This window comes from Daucus carota, chromosome 5 (genome assembly GCF_001625215.2).
Source record: "Daucus carota subsp. sativus chromosome 5, DH1 v3.0, whole genome shotgun sequence".
NCBI lineage: Eukaryota > Viridiplantae > Streptophyta > Magnoliopsida > Apiales > Apiaceae > Daucus > Daucus carota.
In genome coordinates, this window is record NC_030385.2 from 1,987,558 (window position 1) to 2,009,937 (window position 22,380).

Here is a 22,380-nt window from a genome sequence, read left to right on the forward strand (position 1 = left end):
TACGTTTTCGGAAATTTATCAGATAATTTTTTGATTTATTTTTAGTCAAATTAGAATTTAATTCCTATTTTACTAGAAAATTTCTATGAATTCCTAATTACTGTTTAGAAAAACCATCAAATTGGGAATTAGTTTAGGCCAGTTATTGGGGTAATTATATTCTAAATCATTGATTTGAAATTTGTGATATATATTTTATCGATAGATTAGTTAATTAGTTCCAATTTTAGATTTATCACGCTCCGTTTTTGCGAAGTTAATCGAAAGTCCTAAATGCAGAAAGAACAATAAAGAAACACTTTTCAGAAATATCATTTGGTTCAGTACTTCAGTTAGTCCAACCTCCAACGTTCTCCACACATGCAAATACTAATAGGCTGATTGGTTAAAGCCCAATGGTCTTTTTGCGTTCAGCCCGCCCGTTAAAGGTTTTCCTGAAGAAGAGCACCCATGTCAATTGAGCACTTGTTTTGAGAAAACACTTATCCCTAAACAGTACTCCATCCGTCCCATTTTAACTGCTTTTTTAGAATTTGATTGTTGTCCCAAAATATGTGACTTTCTCTTGTTTTCATACACTATTTGGTAGGTGAATTTCAATTTTGCCCCTCATTAAATGCAGCTTATATTTTCAATGCAATACAAATGGTATTTTAGTTTGACTTTTATTAGGGGTAGCTAGGTAAAAGTATTCAAATAAACACCACAATAAATGTAAAAATTGATTTGTGTGCATCTATCTAAAAAAGCAGTTAAAATGAGATAGAGGGAGTAAACACCGTCCAGGTATTACGCTGATTTCCTCTTAATTTTGGACTTTCACATAGCTATATTTTTGTTTGCTTGTCATGCTATTTTTTTATTTTAGTGTGGGCATCTATAATTTGATTCACTTAAATGAAATTATTAATTTTGTTTTTGATTTTTTTTTAATTAATTTTGTTAAAATTAAAAGAAAGATTATCTAAAATACATTACAGAAATTTTTTCGTACCATTGAAATATCAAAATATAAATAGAATACGTGATTTTGAGATATACTAATATAAAGTTTTGGTATTACATCCTTCAAAAACTTTTAGTGAATATTATCACTCGCATGTAAAAATACATTCATAACATTATATAATATGTTAAATTCCTCTAAATTTAGGTAGTTTTGATTATGTATCACTCCAAATTATTTTTTTTTTGAAATAAAAGTAAATTTCATTAAACAAAGCATCCAACAAAATGATTTCCATCAAACAGATAGGAGGAAACGTAAAATTATTATGACACTTAATTAGACAGGATAATCTCGCAATCTCATCTCATGTGCTATCCTGTTAGCTTGATACAAAGTGAACGCATGTGCTATCCTGTTAGCTTGATACAAAGTGAACGCAAGTATCTGTTAGATTCTTCGAGGAGTATCTTGCATTGTTCCAAATTATTTGTTAATTAATATTATCACTCGCAACTAAAAATATATTTATGACATTTTATATATGCTAAATTACTCTAAATTTAGATAATTTTCGATTATGTACCCTTTTGTTTGTTTTTAGATCGTCTCTTAAATTTTTAGAATTTTCTCGGATCAAAACAAAACCGGTCATTTCGTTTAAATTACACTATATCGAACAATTCAACGATCAGCTCTACTAAATATTTATGTGCAAATCTTTTCTTTAACATTGTATTGGATGTAAGAGCCTAAATTATTTGAGAAAGAGTTAGAAGTCATGAAACAAAAATTAACATTCACAATTTTTCTTTTAAATATTTCCTAGTTTTTTACATAAAGTATGAAATGATTTTGACTTATAAATCCATATACTAGCCTTTTAAACCCGGCCAAATATCATCATAATTTGATTGACACCTTATCAAATTGATAATTTTTGAAATTAATAAATTTCAGAACGTGTGATAATTAACCGGAGATCTGAAACGACAAGAGCTAACTTCTTGTATTATTATAAGATCGAATGGTCAAAATTTTAGGTAGGCAGTTCTTGTTTTATTCTTTCCGTTACAAATTTTTCCAGTTTTTGTCCCGCGTAGGACAAGTGGTAGGGAATCGGTGACGATAAAGCATGTATATAATTGAACGTTACTTGCACAAAACCCAAACCCTGATTACAGTTTTCTCATCTCCTAAATATGGAAATTATCTTGCGTAAATTTGCAGCTTTGTTATATAATTATTTTGCAGGAGATTCACACATTTATCAACCACCATTTTCGCTTTAGTTCGTATGGTCGAGCCACGAAACATGTGAGCTGAGTAAATTAGTGCCGCATGATTATTGTGCTTTGTTTTACTGTCTTTTCTGTACTCACCACTGCTTGTACTTATATTCCATCACTAGACTACTCGTGATTTGATCCCACATCGAAGATTTTGGATTTTTAACAAACGAGTTTTAGTTTTGTTGAGAATTTGATGGCAAAAAATCACCGATATAATTTAACATAAATTATAGTTATAGTTATTTTGTAAATGCATGAGAATATATTCTATTATTATGAAAATGTTTTCAAATTTTCGGATAATCCGATTTTAGATATTTTTTTCTAAAATCGATTTAAATTTCCTTTTGTGTTATTAACATTTATGTTTAAAATTTCATAATTGCTTATTGCTTTCGAAAAGAATGAGAATGTATTGATAATATCTTACACCAGAGGGGGTTAAGAGATGTTAGAGCCGTCCATGAACTCGAAAAATTAGTGTATATTTTTTTTTAGCTTCGTTGAATTATTGATGTCAATATAACTTTTTTTAGGCCTACTGAATTATAAGTGTCATAGAGAGAGACTTGCTTTTCAAATGTCAAGATATGATATTTTGATTAATTCTTAGATAAATTGTTATTCTTTAATTGTTTTATATTTGTTGTGATTTTGAATAAAGAGATTGTTAATTGAGGGTTCCAGATTTCTCAAAAATTAGAGTTTGAATTTTGAACAATTGAGTGGTACATAATTTGATGAACCGTTGTTTGATGAACATAATTTGGGGATTCCGCTGTTTGATGAATATAATTTGATGTTAGGATTTGTGATGGTTAAGTGCAGCACGTTGATTCATCATTTTAAAAAAAAACGAATGATGTATTGCTCTTTAATATTTTACATTTGTTTTTGTGAATTGTGATCGTCACTCACTTGTTTTCAAAAACTTTACACATAATTACATTACCTTTCGGATATATTAAAATGTGCATGTATCCTCTTCTAGCAACTTGTATAATCTTAAGAGATGCTCCTGCATTTTTGTGCATCAATTTAAATTTGAAATGTCGGATAACAAATACATGTCACTGGCAATTTGACAATTTTATCTTACCAACATAACAGAAGGGGAGATGTCTGGTTGAATGATAGTTTGATGATATGTATTGAGAAAGTTATTTATACAAGTGGAGATAACGAATCTGTTCTACAACACTATCGAAATATGCAAAATCGTAAGATTCGCCTATCATCTGCCGTTTGTTCATAAAAAAATGGTATAAATATTGAAAATTAGGGGTTAGTTGCATTTTGTTTCCAATATTGTATTTTTTTCCATATTATGGATATTCTATAACTATATATCTAAAACCAGGGAATCTTAGTCGCACAAATATTTAAAAATATGCAACGTGTATAATATTTGATTAATGATACATATCTTAAATCTTGTCTTAATTTTGTTTCAAATCATTATCTTCCGATTGAAACCAAACATATGATCATTAGGGTTTGTGAAAAAAACTTAAATAATTTTTGATATCTAATATTTTAGTTAACTAATGCAATTGATTAATTCTTTACACTAAATCATCTCAAAAAACAACAAGAAAGTAATGGAGCACTGAGCAACAAAGATTTAAATCTACAAAATTCAAAAAAAGCCCAAAGACAAAGATTTAAAAATAAAATTTATATTTCAAAATCCCAATGCAACTTGCCACTAGTTCAGTCTATTACAGTATCTCACTCTCCCTGTCTGTTTTCTAGTGTTATGTTTGAAACACAGCTGTGAGAACTACCAAGATGAATCTTTCAACTCAGTTTAAGCTCATTTGTTTACTTAGCTTCATGGGTTGGTCTGCTTCTGCAGCTCCCATTGACCCAACTCGTTTATCTCCACCTTGGCCACTCACTACTGACCCGGTGCTTCCTACTCAGACCCAGCCCTTTTCTTCTCAGGCTAAGCCTCAGTCTTCAGGTATAATTACTCAAATGCCACTCGTTTCTTGCCTTGTTCACTGATTTATGTGTGTGCTTTAGCCTGCTTTGATGGGGTTTTGCTATTTTTTGTTTATTTTGATGGGTTTTTCTATATTCTTAGTTTAGTTCTTTAATCTTCAGTTATAGTGATAATGATGTGGTATGGTATACTACTTTTGTTCTTTTTGTGTAATATTATTAATTAAGCTTTTGCATTGTTTGTGAGTTGCCCCTTTTTGGAAAAATGAATTTTGAGCTGGAAAGGGGGTATCTTTAGTTTGGTTATGTGCTGATTCTTGTCATGTTTGAAAAGTTATGCTACAAAAAGCTGATTGAGTTTTGTGGAAATTAGGGGCTGCAAATGCAAGCGGGAAACACAGCGAGGACATTAGCAATAAAATACTTGTAGCTCTGATTGTTACTTCCACTTTGCTTGCGGCAATTGTGTTGTTTCTATCTTGTTTCTGGTTCTATAGGCGGAAAAACTTCGACAAGTCAAACACAGATGATCAAGAAAACTTGGGTATGTTCTTGATTATTATAAATGGCAATGCAACAGAAATTTTGTGACACTATCTGTTTCTCTTTGTGTGACTTTCTTCTTTTGTGTTATACTTTGGCTCCCTTTTCTTTTAAATTAAAGAAGCTGCAAAGGGTATTTCTTTAGGTCCAATTTTGGGTAAAGTTGGTTCTTTGAGAATTGGTGGTAAAAAGGGTTCTAACACCGTGATTGAGTATAAGTTGTTGGTTGCTGCAACAAATAATTTTGAGGAAGACAATGTTTTGGGTGGAGGTGGAGGTGGACGAGTGTACAAAGCTCGCTTAGGTGATCAGCATCTTGCTGCTGTGAAGAAACTTCAGGGTGGTGGCCCAGAAGCTGCAAGAGAATTTGAGGTATTAATTATTAGGTGTAGAAGGAAAATTAAGATTGTTGCTGTTTATAAATATGGTAGAATATGCTTCTTTTACTCGTAGTTTTGCTTAATTGTTATTGACTGAATATGCAGAATGAGTTGGCATGTTTAAGCAAAATTAATCATCAGAATGTGATTGCTCTTTTGGGTTACTGTATTCATGGGGATACGAGGTTGCTGGTCTATGAGATGATGCACAATGGATCTTTGGAATCCCAGCTGCATGGTAAGGGTATCCCTTATAATCCTCATATGGACTAAGAACAAGAATGATAAAATTCACTATATCTTTTTTGCCAAGTAGAACTTCACTAATTTGTTATAACTATATAAAAAAATTAAAAATAATATAGGACCATCCCGAGGATCAGCTTTGACTTGGCCTCTTCGAATGAGAGTTGCTCTGGATGTTGCAAGGTAGAATTATATGTTGCTTATGTATTTCTTGTTTTCGGATAATATATATGGGGGCAGATTAATATGTTGACATCACCTTTGTTCTTTGTTTCATCTGATCAGAGGGCTAGAATATCTCCATGAACGCTGCAATCCTCCTGTGATTCACAGAGATATCAAATCATCTAATATTCTTCTTGACTCTAACTTCAATGCTAAGGTAAAGTTCAACGTCAAGTGAAAGTCATGGAGTTCTGCAAGTGTTGCCCTGAAATAAGTTTGTTAAATTTCTCATTTACATGTTCAAATTTTTGTTAATTCAGCTTTCTGATTTTGGACTTGCGGTGGCCAATGGAATTCAAAACAACAAAAGCATAAAGCTTTCAGGAACATTAGGTTACGTAGCCCCAGAATATCTTGTGGACGGTATGTCAATCTCTGACTATCATTTATTGTGAAGTGTGTTATGTTTCTGAATCATTTAATGACATTATCTTTAAATGAACAAAATTACTGGTGCTCTATTATTAGTCAGCATTTAGTCTATGTTAAGATAAATCTCGGGTATCCGGACTCTGCAATTTTGTCGTCGTACATGTGTCGACCTGACATGATATGAGTGTGTATGGGATCTGAGATGGATCTTTCATATCCAAATCAGACATTTCATTTTACAGAAATCTAAGTTCAAATTGATATGTCATAGAGAGTGAGGTCCACTGTCCATGGTTGACTTTTACAGTGTTATCTTTCTCTTTCTGACATTATCTTATTCATTTGACATATGTGATTGGGTGTACGAGCTTTAATGGCGGGAGACACTCTTTTGAAAAATGTGAAAAAAATTAAGATGATAAATTTTCACTTAACATATATGCGAGTCCCCGCACCTCGGTCCAATTTCGGATCCATAAGCAAAAATCCTATTTTATTTCAACTAAGAACCTGACACTCTGCACTCATGTTGCACACCCGTACCCGAGTCCGGGTGATATTAAATATAAATTAGTCTATTCTGAAACAATTATTTTGTAATTTTTCTAACCTTGTCGTCATATGGAACATTAACTGTTCACATCACAAGGATTCTTAGCTATGATTTCAAAGAGACCCTTCCGCTCAAATCAAAGTAGCAGGAAAACAGGCCCTGGCCCCTGGAGTAATGTTATTGCTCTAGGATGATATTTAATTCAAGTCCCTCACCATGACCCCTTTCTAATAGAACATATCTATTTGTGTATTATGGATAGCCAGATTGGCTGTCCTTTACTCTACAGGAAGAACTTGTCTGAATGAAATATCAGATATTTAGGATCTTATTCCTTGTATGTTCCTCCTAAACATATATTGAATCAGCTAGGAAACCAGGAAGCATTCTCTTAAGTTAATTTAAATTTCTCTACAAGTTTCCTCCGTTTTCTTTATCAGCACACCTGTTATATAGCAAGTCTTGACTATGCTTACCTTCAGCAAAATGAACCTGTATATCTGGAAAGTACAATAATTATTCATGATAACTTTTTAGGTAAACTTACCGACAAAAGTGATGTCTATGCATTTGGCGTTGTTCTTCTTGAACTTCTGACGGGGAAAAAGGCTGTGGAGAATGTGGCACCATCTCAATGCCAATCTATAGTCTCATGGGTCAGTTTTTTTATCATCTCTCTTACCCTCAACCATAAAGTGTGTATGGCCTTTCATTTGTTGTAATGCTGCTGATCCCTGACATTCAACCTCCTTTTGTGACAATCAGGCTATGCCTCAACTTGCTAACAGGTCGAAACTTCCAAGCATTGTGGATCCAGTAATCAGAAATACAATGGATTTAAAGCATCTATACCAAGTTCGTTAAATATATATACTATCGGTATCAATGTTCCAATGTTTTTTTTCTTCCGAGTTCTTAATTGATTCCATATGCACCAATTCTGTATAGGTTGCTGCTGTAGCTGCTTTGTGTGTACAACCCGAACCAAGTTACAGACCACTGATAACTGATGTCCTACATTCATTCATCCCATTAGTTCCTGTTGAGCTTGGAGGATCACTAAGGCTTGCAGATCCTGCGCAGTCCATTTAGCTCAAAAGGTTATATGCCTTCTCAAGCATCTATCATCCATCGTGGTAACTTTTACTGGGAAGAAATTTTGGTTCCAATCATACAGCTGTAAATTAAAAGAGAAGTGTTTTCCTATGTTTTTCCGCGCTTTACAAAGTCTCAGGTAGTTCTGTTCAAAACTTCTGCTGCATCGAACTGATGATGGAAGCTGCAACTAGTCGCACAAAGGATTGCTATAAAATTTTGTTATAAAATTGTTCATATGCTGAGGATTTCAGGTTCCCAGTTTATGGAAGGTTTAATGTATTAAAGTTATGATTCTTTAGCTTGAGCTTTTTCTTTCAAGTAAGATGATTCAAATTGTTTGTCAAAATTAGTTTAAACGGAAAAAATTGTAAACAAAATTAAAGGTGAAGCACTTGGCCGGAAAATCAGTCTAACGGAAAAAATTGTAAAATAAAATTAAATGTGGGAGTCCAGAAGTGAAGAATAATTTTTTGATAGCGAGATGGTGAGATATGTCTAAAATTGTCAAAGTCACCTTCTCTACGTATGTTTTTACCAAATTTCGAATCAACAACATTAATTAACGAGATTGGCAAAGCAACATTGTGTACTAATTAGAAAAAGATGCGATACGTATGTTTTTACCAAATTTCGAATCAACAACATTAATTAACGAAATTAGCAAAGCAACATTGTGTACTAATCAGAAAAAGATACTCTCTCCGTTTCAAATTTGATGTCCATTTTCAAAAAATCACACAATTTAAGAAATACTCCCTCCGTCCCACCCATTTCTTATCAAATGGGTTGGGCACGGAGGTTAAGGAATATGTATAAAGTAGTGGAAAAGAGGAAGAAAAGTGGGTAAAGTGGTGGGACCCACTGATTTTTAATGTATAAAAAGAAGATAGTGGAGTAAAAGTAGTGTGAAAAGGAAAGAAAAGTGGAGAAGTGGTGGGACCCACTGACTATTTTTGGTAAGTTTTGAAATGTAAAGAATTGGATGCCTGGATGGGACACCCCAAAAAGGAAAGTGTAAAGAAATGGGTGGGACGGAAGGAGTAAGAGATATATGGAGTAGAATTGACTTTAGAAATATGAATTTGCATTGAAAGTTAAAGTGGACAACTAATTTGAAACAAATTATTTTTTTGAAAATGAACATATAAATTGAAACGGAGGGAGTAACTTTTTTAGCCCGGTCCAGATTATATTATGTAAAGACTGTATAGGCCAAACGCGTTAAAATATAAAATGGATGGAGTACTCTATTTGGATAACAGCATTAATAAGATGATAAATTCTAGGAAACAAACATCAAGGGGGTGTAGCTCATATGGTAGAGCGCTCGCTTCGCATGCGAGAGGCACGGGGTTCGATTCCCCGCACCTCCAACTTTTTTAGCCTTTTAGGTTAGCTCCCTGTTCCAGACTTCCAGTGTCTCTGTTTATTATCAGCATCAACCTCATCAAAAATTTGATATTTTTCTCTACCATATTAATAATCTAATTCAAAAGAGAAGAACAAATAAATTTTATTTTAATCATTGTCTTGGAGTAGGGCTCGCGAGATCTTCTTCTACATAGAGTCCGAGACCCACTGACAATCAAATGAATCAGTATATGATAACAAACACATACACGAGTAGGATAATACTCTCATTAAGTAGGTTCACAATTTGTGCAAAATAGTATGGTAATTAGTACAAAATAAAATCCCCCTGCCCATGACCCATGTGCTATGCAAATTACATTTGGAATGATATTCATGAACATGGTTGCACATGTGAGGAATGGGAAATGTGATGGAGACTTTGATTGAAAATGGATTACGGGTCCCTAATTCGTTTATATCTGAGATTGGGTTACGGAGTTTTAATTCATTTATTAATTTTAGAAAAATATCTTGTTCGTAAATAATTGGTGTCATCCTTAGTTCGTTTATTCTTGCCAACGAGTAGTTTATATCTGAAATTGGGTTACGGATCTCTAATTCATTCATAGTGACATTTTAGAAAAAGATCTTGTTTGTAAGTAGTCGGTCAACGAGTAGTTTATATCTGAAATTGAGTTATTGATCTCTAATTCATTCATAATGACATTTTAGAAAAAAAATCTTATTTGTAAGTAGTCGGTAATTCGATATCATTCTTACCTCGCTTAATCGGGAATCGTGGAATTATGAGGAAAAATCTTGTCTGCCAGAAGTCGATAAAATAAACGTATATTTGTCAGTATGCAAGTGCATTATGTTATTCATCTATTTCACTGTTGTATCAGTGCAACACTTTCATCATATAGTCACTGGTTAACCTAGCACAATTATTTTTTGCTTTACTTTTGAAAATAAAGAAGAGAAGAAAATCATTTAGAACTTGTTATCATAAACAGAGCACAGATTTGACCTTTCGCTTTAGTACAAGTTTAGATGGTTGCGGGGGACAAACTCAATTTGCCGGTTCCTGCTCGATTTACTTGTAGTCTTCCATTCGAACTATTAAAGTGAGTCCAGCCAAGAAAAAAGAATTTTTAAATGAAAGAGAGATAGGAGAGGGAGAGACAGAGTGAGAGAGAGAGGGAGAGAGAGAGAGATGGGAGAGGGAGAGAGATGGGAGAGGGAGAGAGAGGGAGAGATGGGAGAGAGATTCTTCTTCAACGAACAAAAGAGTGATATCTATGTCGCTGAGTCACCAAATACTTTTCTTCAGATGCATGCAGTTTACATTGCATGCCAATCCATATAGAAAAGACAAGAAGGATTGGAAGGGAAATGAGTATGTGGGTCAAAAAGTTAACCATCCCGAAGGAATGAAAAGACCTAAAGGAAAGCTGTGGTCTATTAGCATGCACACAAAAGGGAAAGCTTTTGAAAAAACCATGAGCGTGTTTTTTGCCAGTAGTATATTCAAATCATTAGCTCAACATTTTCCAAACCTTCTTCATATTCACAAACCGCTAGCTGCCTCTACCAACTTGTCAGCATTGTTATCAACAAATTCCTTTATTCTAACATATCATATACTACCATATCATTCAGCGGGAGGTCGAGAGTTCAAGTTTCAGTAGAGACGTGTGTGTTTTATCATGAGTAAAAAGTTTACTAATTAATTCCGAAATATTTTGATGTGATTCGATGCCTACTATCATACTTGATTCGACCTCTGAAGTGATATTAGAGTAATAGTAGTCACAAAATTAAGAACATGGCTCCAGAAGCAGTTTAGTGTCAGTAGTTGCTGATAAAAATGTGAAAAATATCACTGTAAAAGCAAGGGAATATTTTCTTGATATTATGTCTCATAAGTCATGTTATCATGTATGTGCGGTGGCAGAAGCAGAATTTCGAAACAACCGGATCTAAAACAATACAATATAAAATTTTGTAGATTACTCGGCGCTCAAAATCAAATTTTGTACTAATTTTTAACTAAATGTCATAATTTATAAAATATATGATCTGTTGATTTTCGAAGTTCAGTCATGACTTTAGCCTAGACCGACCTTCCCGGTTCCACCCTGTCTGTGCTTTCAGCTGATTGTTTCTGGGACCATTTCACATGGCTGTGGCTATATGGAGTCCACTTTACCTAGCTTGTTGCAAAACCCCTATACTTGCTACCACATTTTATGTTACATTCATTTCTGGTATGTATACTTCTACAGAAACAAGCACATTTGTGATATGAAGTCTCAAAAGTGTAATGGCTTAATCTTGCTAAAAGTTCAACCACAGAGATAAAGTTTGATGGATTCACAAACTAAAGATTAAGTAATTATAATTAACTTGCCTTCATGAATCTTCAACATTACACTACTAAGTAAGAGTCCATGAGCTACTGATTACTCGAATTGCAAAGTTATATATCATAAGAAAGAAGGCCAGGGCATTGATAAAAAGGGCTAGCAATCCATAACAGAACAAAGTTCAACAGAACCATAATGAAGCAACTCTTGGATCATTTGCTCTATGTGATCATCATCTTCAAGTGAAGTGAACTGCTGTACATTTTCCCCTTTATCACCATTGCTGCAGCCAACAGTATTGTCCCGGTCCCTCGGGACAATGATGCCTTCTCCTCCGGCATCAGAAACAGGAGACTGAGCTTCTTGGTTCGTGTCTCGGCCTGCAGACTTTCTGGTCATTTGAAGAGAGGCCATGTGACATTTTTGCAGTTTTGCTCTTAGAGTTGCTGACAAAAGCTTGCTTGTTGATGACTGAGACTCACTTGCATTGTACGCGAAATTGGTTCTGGCTCTTGCCCCGCACATAAGCCTAGCTGCTTCGTCGTAGGCTCGTGCTGCATCCTCTGCTGTCTCGAATGTTCCCAGCCAAATTCTAGTCTTCCTGTCCACATAAACACAAACATTAGTCATTTACATACTTCTCTAGTGTAATTTAGTACTACACTACTAATAAATCAATATATTTTTTTTTAGTTTGTGATCGCGGATTTACAGCAAAGGGTGGCGAATTTCTGAGACCCAAGAGCCCCAATGCCTCTGCCGAACTCCCCTGTATCTTTGCTGAGGCCTGGTCATACTGGTGGAGCTAGCACAAATATAAGTTGTTGATGAAACTTTGTGAGACTGTATTATGACACTGAGATTCTAACATGGAGGGAGATCAATGTTCTACTTGAGGGCCTTTTGTAAGCGATATTTTCGGCCTTCAGCTGGCCATCACTACGGCCCCCACGGCCCCACGGTCCCACTCCAAATTTCACTTAAAAATGTTCTTAAAGTTAACTGTTGGTCCTTTAATATTAATCTTCACTTAACATTAAACATATTCATAGTCTTCTATTACCACTTATATTAATCTGCATAGTCCTTAAAACGACCGCTTATTTTGCTTTACTGTTGAGCCGACCCCGAGGGTGTACTCAGGACCGTTATTCTTTTACTTATAATAGTCGATCTGCACATCATTACCTTAACCTTTGATTGGGTAACTAAAGATTAAGGTGAAACATATGAGAAGGCCTTTTGATCAACTGGGGTATATACAATCCCTATAAATATTGAATAATATGGATCCATCATATACTATAAAAGTAATAATTGTATAGAGTCATTCATGATATTGTTTGTTAATGTATAGGTGGGAATGTGCCTTGCTTAAGCTTAAAGTTTCCACAGAGAATATTTTCTTAGCTCTGCAGTGTGTAATTAGTCTAAGTATGTGAACATGAGTACATGGCTCACATCACACTCTTGCTAAACATAGTGAACCTGCCCATATGCCGCTTTCTAAGGCCAAGACAGGGACATTGTATATGTGTGTAGATCACCAAGGCCCATTCTGTATTTCTGTAGCCTACTATTTTTGACCATTATACAATCTCCTGCTAGATTATGCAATCTAAATGGGAGCTAGGACAGATATTTCAGGACGTTGACATCATTTACCCGAGCGGAATCAGAATTTCGAAACAAACGGGCTTAATAGCGTTAAACTTTGATATTCGGGCTCAAAATTAAATTTATAGTTGTTTTTACTAAAAGTCATGGTTCATATTAATATATCTTATTAATTTTCGAAGATTAGTCGGGACTGTAGTCTAGGCTAACCCCTGGTTCCGTCTCTTTCAGTTAGTAAGAAATACTCACAAACTGAGACAACTTCTCGTTAAAGATCAGTCGGGACACTAGTCTAGGCTGACCTCCTGGTTCTGTCCTGTCAGTTACTAAGAAATACTCACCGAGACCGAAACTTAAGATTTTATTTTTATTTTGCTAGTTAACTTAAGATTTTATGTTTGTCTGAATAGAGGGGTATCCACTAGACTATATAACGCGATCTCGGGGTATTACATAACAACGTTACTCTGTTCCCGACAATCAAATACGATAAACCTGGAAACTTCTTCTGTCCGTCCATTAATTATAATTAGAACACACATTCAGATAATATCTGAGTTTGGAGAGTAACATGGGGAGTAAAGGGAGGAAAGTTAGTTGCACATGTGTGTGAGAGTTATAATGCATGTTGAGAAGATCAGTAAGAAAGAGACAGACATTTGAGGTAACAACCAGCAACATGGCTTGTCTAAATATAGTCAGTTCTGATCACTTAATGTGCAAGTTTTAGATGTGTATTGTTCTGAACCATTTAGTCAGTCAGACAATTAGTTTTAGATGGGCATGGGTATATATAATAAGATGAATGAATTCAAGATTCTGAACTGAGGCTCAGACCAGGCCTCAAAAGTTTTGATCATATGATACTACTTGCAGGATCCTTATCTTCTTTCACCTTTGACTGACCAATCAAGTAAGCATGCATATGCATTGTTTTTAGCATTTTGTTTGAATCTGTAGCGGCCACTGCGCCTATAGTAGGTCATTTCGGGCCGAACCATGTCCGTTAGTCCTCGGAAATCAATATAGAATCACTTCTGTACACTTACAGAGCAAGTCCAATGCAAGACGCAAAATAACTATAACTATTGTTATAATTTAGTATTAAAAAGTGTTTTTTATTGTTAAAATAAAACTTCAACTTCAATGCTATATGCATTTTGCATCCAAACTTTATTTAAAGTTCACCACTGTACATACCAATTATAGTTAGTTGATGGATCCTTGGTTTCAAATTTAAAACCAAATATGCATATATGCATATTTGCATCCAAATATAGAACTCCATTGGAGTTGAGATTTTTAGCATTTGATTTCAAATTATAGAATTGGCACCACTTATAACATTGCATTGCTCTCCGAAAATCAATATAGAACTTGGATCCTTCATAAGTCCAAGTGGTTTTTTGATGTTAAAATAGAATTTATAATCCAATGATAAATGCAAAATATACAACTTGTTATAATAAAACTTTTTTTTATTATCAATTAGATCAAAACATTTAAAAATTCGGTCGATATGATGAGTTTGTATTTCAATTAAATTTAAAATATAGACGATGAAATTAAAGAGCCTTACATGACAAAGGTTATAAGCTTGTATATTAATAATCTATAAAAGTGGATAAAAATGAGATTTATTTTGCTTAAGGCTAGACAAGTCTCTCCTAATACTCCCTCTGTTTTTTTTATATGACGCTTGACTTTTTGCACACATCTCAATGTGCTTTGACTGAGCCCTTAAAAATATTGTTTTTTAAATTTTCTTTTTTTGAATAAAAGTAGGTAAAAGATAGTTTAATTCCAAAAAAGAAAATTTAAAAAATAATATATTTAAGTGCCCAGTCAAAGCACATTGAGATGTGTGCAAAAAGTCAAGCGTCATATAAAAAAAAACAGAGGGAGTAGCTTTTTTTTGTTTCAATTTGTAATTATATTAGCATATCGGATTTTGTGAAAATTGAATCATCAAATACTAAATTTTGAATATTCATTTAAAATATCTCATAGTGTATACTCGTTTATTTCTCTCTCTATGAGTATTTTAAAAATTGAATCCATACAATAGAGACTTTGAATATTAGCCTAGAAGGCTAAATCTGGAGACTGCTTGGTTGGGGCTGGGGCGAAGAGGCACGCGGGGACACGTGTCCTCTCAAAAATATTCTTTTACAGTTTTTCACTACTTGAATTTTACAAAATTATAAAAATGTCTTCACAAAATTTAAAAATATATAGATATATCCGAAAATTTGCTTCGTGCCCCCCTAACGTTTGAATCTTAGATCCGCCCATGGCCTGGGATAATGGAAAAGGTAATAGTTAGATTCATTCATTTTTTTGTAATTTTGTTGAAGATTAATTAGATTGATTTCTTTGATGGTTTTTGTTTTATAAAATTATCATTCTCGTAAAGTTTTATAATTTTAGATTTATCGGAGATCCATTATAAGATATTTGTTTTTCATTTCTTATCTTTTATTTCCTACATAATTTATGTTTGTTCCGGGTAGGGGTGTGCACGAGTCGGTTCGGCTCGGTTTTTAGCTAAAACCGTTACCGAACCGTACATGTCGGTTCGGTTCGGTTTCTACTTTAAAACCGTTACCGAACCGTTTCAAACGGTTTTTTCCGGTTCGGTTAACCGTCGGTTTGGTTACGGTTTTTTTCGATTTCTTATAATAAAAAATATTATACAAATTTAATAATCAACTCAAAAATTTTTTTAATAAAAAATAAGGTATAATCACTAATTAAATATTATTCATTAGTACGTATTTTACCAAAATAAATAAGAAAGAAAATATTTAAAATATAAATACTTATTAATATGATCGAAATGAAGTAGATGAGCACTATTACGGTATGTAAAGATGATCCAGAAATGTAAAGTATGAATCAGCCCAGTGTTTTTTTTTTTAAGGAAACGAACTTGCATTACTTAGAAATTATCAGAATTCAGTATAAGGCTTAGTTACACACTATCTCTTTACGGAAATGATGTTAATTACTAACTACTCTAGTACTCTCTCTACTTAAATATAACAAACTAGTGTAACTTGCTGACTTGTAACTATAGTTGAGGTGGATAGTTTCTTGCTTAGCAGATAATATACCAATAATACCAATGTAATAATTTATTTTATATAAAATATAAAATATATAATAAATTATATAATATTATATAAGCGGTTCGGTTTTTCGGTTCGGTTTTAGGTGTAAAACCGTAACCGTCGGTTCAGTTGAGCTACGGTTTTTTTCGGTTTTTGTCGGTTACGGTTTTTTTCGGTGTGGTTTTTCGGCTCGGTTTCGGTTTTTCAGTTTTTTTTGCTCACCCTTAGTTCCGGGTATTTGTTTTTCATTCATAATATATGTAAAAACCCTACCAAAACCAAACGTGACGAGTATATCTCATTTAGAGTATGATCTGCGAAAGATAAAATATACGCAGATCATAACTATATTATTAAATAGTAGAAATGTTATTTTAGTAATTCAAAGTATTGTATGACATGTATATGGATAATATCTTCGCCATGATTTTCTTTACATCGAATTCACTTTTATCGTGAAAGGATCGCATTCACTTTTATCGTGAATCATTTGTCATTGAATGGATTGAATTCATCTTTATCGTAAATCATCTGTCATTGAATGATTCGAGCCCTTCTCCAACAAATTCCGATCTAATTTATTCTTTTAATATGATGACTGCATAAGTAGGAACCATACTACTTTGTTCTTGGTGTCTCTCTACTTCCAATCTCTTTCATCTAAAATTATGACAATATAATACTTAAAATATAGGAATTTAATAATTATACTAAATATTAGATTACACATGAAAAGGTGAAAATAATAGTTATGATGATGTAAAGATTGAGGAATTACACAACATATATACACAAATGCGTGTCGTGTTTGTATGAATCTTGGGTGTGTTGTTTGTGAAGAAAATGTGAGTTTGAAAAGGTCAGGATTACAACATAGGGCCATAATTTATGTATGCAACCATTAATAAAAATAATATTAAATATCTAGAATTAAAAATATTTTTTAATTTAATTTAATAAATTAAATTAATTTTGATATTATTTTATATGTTAATTTATTAAAAGGTTAATGATATTTTTAAATGATTAGCTATTTTAACTTATAAAACATAAAGAAATTATATTATTATAAGTATAGATATACTAAAGTCTTTTTAAATTTTATGATATCAAAAAAGTTAAAAATAAAGATAATTATATAAAATTTTATTTTATTTTTGAAATAAATACAAACATGTAAGTAATTCAAGATAATTTCTTTTCTTACACTTTGTTTGTTTTCTGAATTCTATTCTGCTTCCGATCAAATATATATAAGAATTCTATTCTGCTTCCGATCAAATATATATATTCATAATGATTATTCTAATCAACAATTAAATAATAATAATAATTTATCACACAAGAAACCTTAATTTTTCAATATCTTTAATATTCTCAAACAAAGAATCACACTAAAATCCAATCAATCCCCAAACCTCCTCTTCTACCACCATCACCCTCCGATAAAATTCTAAGTCCGTCCCAAACACGCCTTTAGAGCGACGGAGATTGCTCTTCGCTCAAGGCTTCTATCTTACATAATTATTATTACTCAGATTTTGTGATTTCAGAATTTTTTATTTTAATTATTGAAGATGCCTCGAGCTTCCTCCAGAAAAGCACCCACTAGCAGCTCCTCCACCGCTCCCGATCTTTACCGATCTGGTAATTCTTGATTTTTGTCCTCTTGGGTTGGTCAAAAATCCAATCTTTATGTGTTCTGGAATTAAAAATTTAATCTTTTTAGTTTTTACTGTTAAAAATTAAATTTTTATGTGTTCTTGAAATAAAATTGTAATCTTTGATGTTAAAGATTCATGTGGGTTGTTATGAAAAACCCATTTTTGTTGAATTTATGATTTTGCAACACTGGGTTTGCTTTAGTCACTGCTTTAATTAATTGATTTGTGTGTATGTGATTGCTTTAGTTATAATGTGAAATTGGGTTATTAGCTTACTTTTATGGGTTTTATATAGTGTGTGTGAGGTGCCCTTAATTTTCTTTGATTATCACTTTATTCAGCTACTGGGAAAGCCGCGAACAAAGAACTGGAGCGGGTTGATCAGCTCTTTTATTCTTATGCTAATGGTTCGTCCGGTGTGATCGAGTAAGTGGCATTATGAAAACCCTAGTCAATTTATGGAATTTGCAGTTGTTTGTTAATAACATGTTTGTTTAGTGTAATATCAAATGCTGAGTACAGTTGATTTGTTGTTTCAAATTGTTGCTATAATAGAGGTATTGGGTAGGGTAAGGACTGTACGGGGACGTACTAATCTGACAGGTTCCAGAGAGGTCATTACCATGGAACCGCTCCCTTCTTTGATTGTGCTTTCATAATATTCTTTGTTCTATAACCCTAGCCCAGGGGAAGAGTCTAGTTCTTCTAAACTTTGTAGGTTTGCACTTTGCATAGTTTGTGTACTGTTATTAGAATGTTTTAAGATTTGTATTGTGGTACTGATTGCCAAAAAATTACTGCACTGTGGACCATAAGTCCACTTGTTAAGGTCAACGTCTAGGAAGCACAGAGTCTTCAATATGGGTGATGTATGCGTGTCCGACTTAGTGACAACTCGGCTGAGTACGTGCTGACTCACCATGTGGCATGACGTCACACATACGATAATGGACATCCCTTCGACATGGGAATGACATGGCCATGGACTCGGCCCGCCCTAGAAGGCCCAATAACCTCATTTTAACCTATTTCACAACCTCTATTTTCTCGTCAGTCGTCACGCCCATACATGGGTGTGTGTATGAAACCCACTTGTACTTTTCCAGTTTTCCATTCTCACTGTGCTTCCGTATATTTTATTATAATAATTATTATTGTTATTATTATTATTGTTGTTGTTGTTATTATTATTGTTGTTGTTGTTGTTGTTATTGTTGTTATTATTATTAGTTTATTACTAACTTTTGCGGAATCTTCGTGTCCCGTGTCACCGTATACCAGTCCGTGCTTTCCTAGGTCACTGTAATCAGGAAATCTTCTAGTCTGATTTAAGGTTTCAACTGATCAAGCTGTTGATATTACAATGTTAAGTTTCACATGTAGGGATAATATTGCTGTAATAAATTCACTAATATTATGATATTCAATTTTGCTGTATATTTTATATTTGTTTACTTATTTGCAACTTAAACCTCATGCAGCATGAATCTAATTTATTTATACAACTGTAGGGAATCTTTATCTTTCCTGAAATGTTCATTTTCATGTCTTCTAAGTTCTAATGTTATTATTGCGCCTTGCTGAACAGCCCCGAAGGGATAGAGGGCCTCTGTTCGGATTTGGAAGTAGATCACACAGATGTTCGGGTGTTAATGCTTGCTTGGTAAATCCCTTTGTGGTACCTTTTAATTAATGTTGAGTGCTTCAAAATCTGATACTAATGGACATTGAATTTCAGGAAAATGCAAGCCGAAAGACAAGGCTACTTTACGTTGGTAAGCTTATAAAAGAATCCTATCTGTGCTTATTTCTTAGGGGAAGATAACAATATTAAATATAAATTTTAGTTTATATTGGTGCTCTGCTGTGATTCCTAATTTTAATCTTAAGTTCTGTGCACTAAAGATGACTCCAACAATTATGTTTTTATAGGAAGAATGGAGAAAAGGCCTTAAAGCGTTGCATGCTGATACACTTGTCAAATTGAAGAAGGCACTTGTGGAACTTGAGAGAGAGGTAGATATTCAAGTTCAATATTTTGAAGGGCTGTTGCATAGTCTTAATATGATTTATGTATCTTAATAGTTAATACTGTAAATCATGAAGTACAGATGCTATTATTCATCCCAACCCTTCCCTTGTTTTTTTATTTCCTTTATAGGTGAGAAGGCAATCAAGCTTTTTGGAATTCTACACTTTCGCTTTTCAGTATTGCTTAACAGGTACACGGATATATTTTATTGTTCTTTATGCCTTTTTGAAGACCTTAGAAATCCTTACGCTGCTACATATGCATACTGATTCTCAAAGCTCTAATTTGTTGTTGTAGAAGAGAATCAAAAAAGCATAGACATAGAGAGCATCTGTGAATTGCTGAATCTTGTTCTAGGTTCAGAGTTTCGAGCCCAGGTTGACTTTTTTGTTCAGTATCTTAAGGTGAGCCTCAAGTATATTCATGTTTTGCAATCTTGTTTATCGGAGATCAAGATATTATTTTAATTAATCTTTAACTCTTTTCAATGTCGTTTTACTCTCTATTTCCTTTTTTTTTGTATGTGTGTGTGTGTGTGTGATTTTCTCATGTCGTTTTGTGTTGGGAAGGACTCCTGCTCTTTTAATTTATATTACAAGTTTTACATCAGCATGCCAACACATTATGGCCCTGTTTGTTTACCAGAAGCAGGAGCTGCTTCTAGCTTCTGCTTTTCTTGACCCGTTTGTGTAAAGAAGCAGAAGCACTTTTAAGAAGCTGAGAATCCTAGCTTCTCTCTCACAGCTTCTGCTTCTTTTCCAAACACTTTATTCACTTATTTACTTCTCACTTCTGCTACACTTCTCTGGTTTAAGCAAGAAGTCACTTCTTTTAAGCTTGCCCAAACAGGCCCTATATATGTACATGTCATTAGAATCTGATGGTGTATCATTATTAGTTGCACACACACACACACACATTAAATTCTCTAATGTTGCGTCCTTAGAAGTTGGTAAATAAATTTGAATGAAATTGACTGGTTTAAGCAAATAAATTTGAAGATCCTCTATTAGAAGCACCCATGTATTAGGCTTGGAGTTGAAGTAATTGACAACAATCAAGAGCCATTAATTATTAAGTTTTAGTTCTGGCAAAAAAAATAAATTATTAAGTTTTAGTAGTGACTAGTGACTATCTGTACTTATTTTTTGTTGAGTACACGTATGTGCTAGATCTATCTGAATAAACAAGGAGAACTTCCCAAGTGATTATTGTGGCACCCCGAATCTATAAGTATGCTTAAAACTTGCAATTGACGTAATTGAGGCGACAATTGAAAACCATTTGTCATCAAATTTTAGTAGGATTTTATCGGTGTCCATCATCAGTCTGATTACATAGGCGAGATTTAGTTAAGGACTACTACTAAGTGAATCTTTTATTGGGGCACACTGAGAATGTATGTGGCACCGCGAGTCTGCAAATTTGCTACACAATAACATGTGGATGACACTTGTATAGTATTGTAAAGCGTCTGTGACCAGTTATCTAATAGATTTTCATCTTAAAATCATAAAAATCAAAATGTTGCACATTCCATCACAACTCGACATGCCAGAATATGCATACAATCATAGTTTTTCTTTTTTCCCAACGTAGTTGTTAGCTAATAAACAATGTGGTCTTGTGTTTAAGGCTAGATTTCGCATGACAAAGTCTCTTTGCCTGTTCTCAGCAATTTATAGTGTGTAGCCTTTCTCTGTCAGTCTGTCTTTTTCTTTTCACCCTTCATGATCTACTTGTAATACATAACAGACACGAATTTAGGTGTCAGGTCTAACAAAAGTAACTTATTATGTGATTGGTTTTGGTGTTGGTGCAGACACAAACTGATTACAAGGTCTTAAACAAGGATCAGTGGATTGGGTTCTATCGATTTTGCAATGAGGTAAGAGTCTGGAATTCAGATCATTTAAGTTTTTGACATAACAAACAAGTCTGCTTGCCACTGTTAATATTTACCACCATAAACAATAAGTTCTGATTGTCTCACTTGAGATGAGATTATCACACTTCAGAGTTCAGTCCATAGTCGAAATTGGTGTTTTACATACTTTGGTAAAAGTTCTGATTCTGTTGAAACATTATTAGCATGTGTGAATAATAATGTCCTCTCTGTTTCTATAGATAAGTTTTCCGGACATGAGTAATTATGACGAAGAGCTTGCTTGGCCATTCATTCTGGACAATTTTGTGGAATGGGTAAAAGCAAAACGGAGCTAATTTGCTGTCAAGGTTAAAATTCGGTCTCAGTATGCAAAGTTTACGGGCTATCTGCCTCCGAAGAGAAGAAGACTGTGATATTCAGCCATAATGTCTCTTGTTTTTCTGTTTGGTCAGTGTTTGTAAAGTCACTTGTCAATACTTTCCATCGCGGCAGGACCCGTCACAAATTTTAGGTTATTCTCATAGATAAAACATTGTTCAGTATTTAATACATTTCAGTAAACTGTAATACATGGTACAATAGATACATGAAACGTGCAGATGTTGATTTTAGTTTATAGAGATTAAGATTGTGGATATACCATAGAAAATTGTTTTGGTTTTTTCATATTACAGGAATCACATTCATTTTAATGTGATGTGTTTGTGCGTGCTTTTTGTCAAGATTTAGTATTCGGAACCGA

At 33.6% G+C, this 22,380-nt stretch overlaps 3 protein-coding genes and 1 non-coding gene across 5 annotated transcripts; 3 read left to right on the forward strand and 1 right to left on the reverse strand.

Annotated features, from left to right (window-relative positions):
• Positions 1 to 3,899: 3,899 nt before the first annotated feature.
• LOC108221960 (probable receptor-like protein kinase At1g80640) lies at positions 3,900 to 7,906 on the forward strand. Its single transcript, XM_017395831.2, has 10 exons — positions 3,900 to 4,204; positions 4,559 to 4,729; positions 4,850 to 5,100; positions 5,214 to 5,346; positions 5,474 to 5,537; positions 5,640 to 5,736; positions 5,840 to 5,942; positions 7,042 to 7,160; positions 7,270 to 7,359; positions 7,453 to 7,906. The coding sequence occupies exons 1-10, from the start codon at positions 4,030 to 4,032 to the stop codon at positions 7,594 to 7,596; spliced, it is 1,347 nt and encodes a 448-aa protein (XP_017251320.1). The 5' UTR covers positions 3,900 to 4,029; the 3' UTR covers positions 7,597 to 7,906.
• A 996-nt stretch (positions 7,907 to 8,902) lies between these two features.
• On the forward strand, positions 8,903 to 8,975 carry TRNAA-CGC (transfer RNA alanine (anticodon CGC)). The gene has a single exon. It is a non-coding gene; the product is annotated as a tRNA-Ala (tRNA).
• A 2,355-nt stretch (positions 8,976 to 11,330) lies between these two features.
• Positions 11,331 to 12,210, reverse strand: LOC108221967 (ethylene-responsive transcription factor ERF003). Its single transcript, XM_017395839.2, has 2 exons — positions 12,037 to 12,210; positions 11,331 to 11,925 (listed from the first exon to the last, which is right to left on the reverse strand). The coding sequence occupies exons 1-2, from the start codon at positions 12,117 to 12,119 to the stop codon at positions 11,481 to 11,483; spliced, it is 528 nt and encodes a 175-aa protein (XP_017251328.1). The 5' UTR covers positions 12,120 to 12,210; the 3' UTR covers positions 11,331 to 11,480.
• A 5,219-nt stretch (positions 12,211 to 17,429) lies between these two features.
• Positions 17,430 to 22,275, forward strand: LOC108221964 (uncharacterized). 2 transcript variants are annotated; one of them, XM_017395837.2, is made up of 9 exons: positions 17,430 to 17,701; positions 18,060 to 18,144; positions 19,307 to 19,381; positions 19,457 to 19,493; positions 19,651 to 19,734; positions 19,880 to 19,940; positions 20,051 to 20,154; positions 21,573 to 21,638; positions 21,878 to 22,275. In XM_017395837.2, the coding sequence occupies exons 1-9, from the start codon at positions 17,632 to 17,634 to the stop codon at positions 21,971 to 21,973; spliced, it is 678 nt and encodes a 225-aa protein (XP_017251326.1). In that variant the 5' UTR covers positions 17,430 to 17,631; the 3' UTR covers positions 21,974 to 22,275. The 2 variants fall into 2 exon arrangements, with proteins under 2 accessions (XP_017251326.1, XP_017251325.1); XM_017395836.2 differs by having other exon boundaries at positions 17,431 to 17,701; positions 20,048 to 20,154.
• Positions 22,276 to 22,380: the final 105 nt, after the last annotated feature.